General features: G+C 40.5%; 1 protein-coding gene across 1 annotated transcript; it reads left to right on the forward strand.

Annotated features, from left to right (window-relative positions):
* The first annotated feature begins 4854 nt into the window (after nucleotides 1-4854).
* Nucleotides 4855-5304, forward strand: LOC148947619 (uncharacterized). The gene has a single exon (XM_089095958.1). The coding sequence runs from the start codon at nucleotides 4855-4857 to the stop codon at nucleotides 5302-5304; it is 450 nt and encodes a 149-aa protein (XP_088952084.1).
* Nucleotides 5305-6393: the final 1089 nt, after the last annotated feature.

Consider the following 6393-nt stretch of genomic DNA (forward strand, 5'->3'; position numbering starts at 1 on the left):
CCGATTTCTAACAACAAAGTGTGACTCATATTTTGCGGCAGTATACATTTTACGGATAAAACGGTCTCACGAGAAAACTATCAAGGTAAGCCAATGCAATACGCCCAATATAGAAAACTGAAAAAGGCATAGATAGTAGTCTCCAATGCCTTATTGAAATACACAAAAAAAAAGAAACCGTTTGACAAAAATATTTACAAAGTATTTAGAAAGACATATATTTCAAACCAAAGACTTTTGAGGTGCAACTTGAAAAAACGAAACGCAAAAGACGAATAAAAGAAAAAACAGACAATCTTTAATTCTAGAAACCAATTTGAGCTGACTTTCACCTTTTCTTTGGAATGCCCAAGCACCCCAAGCGTGTTAATGCATGTACATTGGTGTTTTCTCATGGAACAGAGGATCACAATCGATAAATGGAAAGTTGCTGCCAAGGACGAATTGCACTCACTCACTTTTCGCTGAATTATTTTCTGATAGAATTAGTTGACAAATTTGGTAAATTTTTCGATTCACTGATTATTGACATATCTAAGAAATATACATACACTTCAGAGTCAGAATTTCATCTTGAATCCAAATATAATTTTCATTTCCATCGCAAATTTACTTTACTCCACCTCCACCCCCCTAATAGTCAAATATACACCCCGGATAGTACACGCAACAACTGTTTTGTTGTTTTGATAAACCATAAATAAATTTGACGAAGAGTTACGGATGGAAATTTCGGTGCATATATACGATTCAGGCTATAAACTTGATCATTAGGGGGTGGGCGTAAAGTAATATTACGGCGGAAATGAACAATGTATTTGGAGTAAGGATGAAATTCTTATTCTAAAGTATTTTTTAGCTCTCTCAATAATTGGCGAATGGAAAAATTTACCGTAAATTCAAATGCCTTGGGTCAATCATAGATATTAGTGAGCGATTTAGAAATGAAATAGATACCCGCATAGAAACGCTATCTTCCGTGTTCGATCAGTTCCATAGACCATTCTGGAAAGAGAGAGAGGTCGGACTCCAGCGAAAAAATTTGAATCTCTAGTTCTTCTTTATGGCTGCGACACATAGACAGTACAAACAACTGAGATCACGTAGTGAAGGCCTATGATTCCATAATATGAGAGATTTTGTGGTTATTAATACAACTAAAGATGAATTTCGGAAAGGTCATAGATAAAATGGAAAGAATATCTTTTTCACCGAAAGTGGTTATAAAAGTGAATGGAAGACTGAAGACACTAATAAACCTAGAAAGAGGTCTGCTGCGAGGGGACCCTTGTTCTGGAACGCTATTTGAATTATATCTCAACCCACTCTTTCGGTATGTAGAAGAAAGAATGTGTGGTGTTCAAGTTCTGAAAATGTTTTTCTGAAAAGTGCAGCATTCTTAGATGGCGGAAATTTTATCGCAGGAAGTGACAAAGATGTGAAAACTGTGTGCAACTGGTTGCATTGGTACGAGGAAGGATTTCACGTGAAAATACACAGACAAAAGAGCAGTGTACTACCCTTGAACAAATCTGCAAATTATGACGACATAGCAAGAGAATGTTGTCTCCCATTTGTGGAAAAAGTGCGAGTATTGGGACTGGCTTATGAAAAAGTGCTGAACACAAGAAAAATTTGGGAGGAAAAAGAGACTAAAATAGTCGGGATATTAGGTCAACCGAGAAAAAGCCTTTTCAAAACGATGTTCGATGTTATCCTTTACAAATCTAAGTGAATTGCCGTTTAGTTATGAACAGAAAGAATTTGTGTACTGCATGATTCTAAAATGACTGTCTAAAAATTTCTATTGGATGCATATCAGGAAAACACGTGTGTGTGTCTGGGGGGGGGGGGGGTGAGGCATAAGATCGCTGCGCTCTCGTCACTTTGACTCTTCAAAAATGGCACTAGAACTTCCTATTACCAGTCAAATGAGTCCCCTCCAAAGCATATACGACCACCCTTTCTATAAAAACCTTATATGCCCCCAGGACATAACCTAAAATCCTTGCCCTGAGAGATGTGTGTTTGGGGGGGGGGGGGTTCTTCCTCACAGATATAATTTCTGGACCCTTCAACTACGATGAATAAAATTGCTATCTCCAAGCTATGATTAGAGGTTTTTGAGGGAATGATGGGTGGGGAGGGTGGATGCTCTCAAATCACTTTTGACTCTTGAAAATGGCATTATAACTTCCAATTTTAAATCAAATGAGCACCATCTGAAGTTTACGTGACCGCACATTCCATAAAAACCTTATATGCAACCAGGGCACTAGGGGTTTCTCTCAACACTTGAGGCATTGTTATGTGTTTGTGGACTATTTTGAGCAAAATCGCTCTCTCAAAATTTCAATGAGATGCGACTCTTAGAAGGGAACAAGAACTTTTAATTTTTAACGAAATGAGCCTCCTCTAAAGTTAAACAACCAACCCCTCCATAAAACCGTAAATACCCCCAGGGCATAACTAACAGCCCTCGCTCCCAGGCTCTGGTAATTTTTATCAGCCCCAAAAGCCTTGTTATATGATCTTTGGTCTACTTTGAATAAAATGACTGTCTCAAAATTAAAATTGGATGTATTTCAGGAAAACACAACATGAGGGAATAGCAGTCCACTGATCACTTTTACTCTTAAAAAGGGCACTAGAAATTCTGATTACCAATCCAATGAGTACCCTCCGAAGTATATACGACCAGCCTTTCTATAAGAACCTTAAATGCCCCCAGGACACAACTTACGACCCTTGCCCTGAGAGCTATGGGGACAGGGTTTACAGACCCTCCAACTACAATGAACAAAATTGATATATTCAAATTTTGATCAGATGTCTTTGGGGAAATGATGGGCGTGTATCAGGGGTTAGTTGCTCTCAAGTCACTCTTGACTCTTAAAAGGGGCACTATGACTATCAGTTTCAAATCAAATGAGCCCCATCTTAAGTTTTTACGACCGCCCATTCCATAAAAACCTTATATGACCCCAGGGCATGACTAACAACCCTCCCTCAAGGGCACTGGGGGGGGGGGGAGGGGTGTCAATCCTAGAGACATTGTTATATGTTCTTTAGACTATTTTGAGCAAAATAGATATCTCACAATTTCAGTCAGATTCGTTTGGTAAAATCAGGGGTAGTCAGGGAGTAGAGGGGGGGGGGCTAGTTGCCCGCCATCACTTTTGACTCTTAAAAGGGAACTAGAGATTCCAATTTTCAACTGAATGAGCCTTATCTATGGTTTATACAACCATCCCTTCCATAAAAACCTTAAATTCTCCCGGAACATAACTTACAACCCTAGCCCCCAGGTTTTGGGGGTCTGTTTCAACCCCAAAAGCCTTTAAATAGGATATTTGGAATATTTGAATAAAATGGCTATCTCAGAATTTCTACCAGATGTCATTCGGGAAAATACTAAGTGTGAGGGGGGGGGGAGGTATCTGCCCTGTGATCACTATGAAACTTAAAAAGGGCACTAGAAAATTTTTTAGAAATTTTTAGACAGTCATTTTATTCGAAATATTCCAAAGATCACGTAACATGGCTTTTGGGGTTGATACAAAGCACCAGAGCCTTGGGCCGATGGTTGTAAGTTATGCCAATGGGGCATTTAAGGTTCTTATTGAAGGGATGGTTGTTTAAATTTTAAAGGTGGCTCATTTGGTTGAAATTGGAAGTTCTAGTTCCCTTTTAAGAGACAAAAGCGATGGAGGTCAACTAGCCTTCCGTTCTCAACTACCGTTCATTTTACCAAACGCATCTGATTGAAATTGTGCGATTGCCATTTTGTTTAAAATAGTTCAAAGAATATATAACAATGCTTCCGGGGTTGATAAAACCCCCCAGAGCCCTGAGGCAAGGGCTTTAAGTTATGCTCTAGGGCAGGGGCGTCGTTTAGGGTAGGGGCAAGGGGGTGGTTGCCTCCAATAATGAGGAGAAAAAAAAATATTATATGTCTCATGCCCCTTGACTATTTGGATATGAACCCCCTCTTGCCACGTCAACAAATATGCTGGAGATTCGCCCCTGTCCGTGGGGCATATAAGGTTCTTATGGAATGGGTGTTCGTAGAAAAGTTCAGGTGGTTCTCATTTCATATAAGTTAGGCAATTTGTTCATTGCTTACATATAGTATCTGTTATTGAAAAGGGTATGCATGTTTGACTTCTACTTCCCCAAAACACGAAGGGCATTAAGATGAGTCTTTCACGGAATGTTGAGGGCAGTGTTGAACTAAATCAAAACATGTTGTGTGTACATGGGTTGTCAAAAGGGTAACATTTCTCCGAGCTTCTTAATCCCACAAAAGCTCCGTATGATCTACCCGATTTCGAGAGTGTACTTAAGGAGCCCTACCAGATAGATCTACAGCCACCGTCATTTGTTGATGTTCTGCGGGCACTGAAAAACATGAAAAATAACAAAGTCCCCGGAGAGGATGGCATCTCAGCAAAGATGTATAAGTCCCCCCCGCTATTATGTCAGCTGAAAGACTTTCTTGTTGACGTATGGACGACAAAAAAATTCTCGAAAGACTGGAGAATCTCAGCACTTATAGTAGTATATAAAAAGGGATAGAATACAGTCTACTCAAACTGACAAGGTATATGACTAATAGACCACAACTTTATGTCATTCTGCAAGATAATCCTCAGCCATTTCAAGCCTACCCGAAACATTTTGTATAGAAAAAAACACGCAAGTTTCAGAACTGAAAAGGGCAGTCAAGAACATGTTTCCTCGCTCCAGCCAATATTAGGGCAAAGTGAAGGATTTAGATTGTCCGCTATCACTGCCTTCATCGATTTTGTTGCCATTTTTGACTCCCTTATCAGGACAGAGCTTTAGAAGATCATGGTGGAAGACGGTGTCCCAGCACAACTGATCGAGATACTCAAAGGAGCCTATAAGTCTATAATTACAAGAGTCCGAACTACCGACGTCGAAACAACCGAATTTGACGTTAATTCAGGGGTCAAACAGAAGTACCCCCTTTCGCCAGGTCTATTCAATTACATAATAGACTGGATAATAACGAATTCGCTTTGCACCCACAAAGGCTTTGTCGTCGTTGCTGAGCTCCTAAAGATGGTCAACGATGTCTCCTGTACATCAAGGAAAACTGGCCTCATGATCAGCAAGTCTAAAACAAAAATCATGAAAGCAAATGCCCTAAACCACCCAGATATCCAACTAGAGGGCAAAACCATCGAGACTGTTGAAGAGTTCTGCTACCTTGGTTCTATCCTAACACTGAATGGAGGTGCAGAAGCTGACGTTAAAGCTCGAATAGGAAAGGTATGAGGTGTCTTCACTAGCATGAAGAAGTCATTTCGGAATAGACATGAAGTTAGCATTAAAACAAAGATGAAAGTCTACAAGGCAACTATTCAATCGATATTGTTGTACGCCTCTGAAACCTGGCCTTTAAAGGCCAAAGAAACATGTTCACTAGAAGTATTCGACCATCGCTGCATGAGACATATACTACGGGTCAGCCGATTTTTTCATATCTCAAATGCTTAGGTTCGAAGACGTTGTGCCCAGAATGCCCCCCTCTCGGTAATCATAAAACAACGACGACTGAAATTCTTGGGACACACACTGCAACGACCAGCTGGAACTATATCCCAGGATGTCCTCACCTGTGACCCCTTTCAACTTGGAAACGGAGAACAGGCGGCCAAAGGAAGAATCTCTGGCAGACATTAAAGAATGACCTGGATCCTTGAGGTGGCCTTCGACGACATGGACGTCTGTGGGATGAAAACTACCTGAATATTGCAGAAGAGGCTACTGCTGACAGATTGTGTTGAACTACGTCAGTCATCCGATCGTCCATTTTTGCTTGAAAGGATGGACCATCGTCTAATTTCCGCTGAAAGCTTAGCTTACCCTGTAAGCTTAGCCAGAGTCAACCCAGCTCTAAATGGGTACCTGGAGAAATCTGGGGAAGGTAAACAGGAAGGGTTTGCGAAAGCATAGGTTGGCTGGCCCCCAGCCCCCCATTGCACTTCCTGGCTGAAGGGCCACGAAACGGAGATCAGCACCGCCGGTTTGGACCTTAAGGGTCTAGTGCCGCATCCTTTTTTTTTTACTGTTACTACTAATAATACACTATTACTGCTACTACTGTTCCTACTGCTATAACTACTTCTATGATAATAGTGCAATTAAGGCTACACGTATGAAGGTGAAAATTTGACAGAACATTTAGGTGAAATTTAAATAAATCAAAACGCACTATGCGCATACAGATTGTCAAAATGGAACATGCATGTCACTACTAACACTAATACAACTGCTACTTTTATTAATGCTACCACTGCTACTAAACTATTCCAACTGCTACAGCAACAACTTGTAAGACTTAGAGTAAAAAGGTGAAAAGGG

This window comes from Artemia sp. Qi Xiang Cuo, chromosome 10 (genome assembly GCF_049724085.1).
Source record: "Artemia sp. Qi Xiang Cuo chromosome 10, ASM4972408v1, whole genome shotgun sequence".
NCBI lineage: Eukaryota > Metazoa > Arthropoda > Branchiopoda > Anostraca > Artemiidae > Artemia > Artemia sp. Qi Xiang Cuo.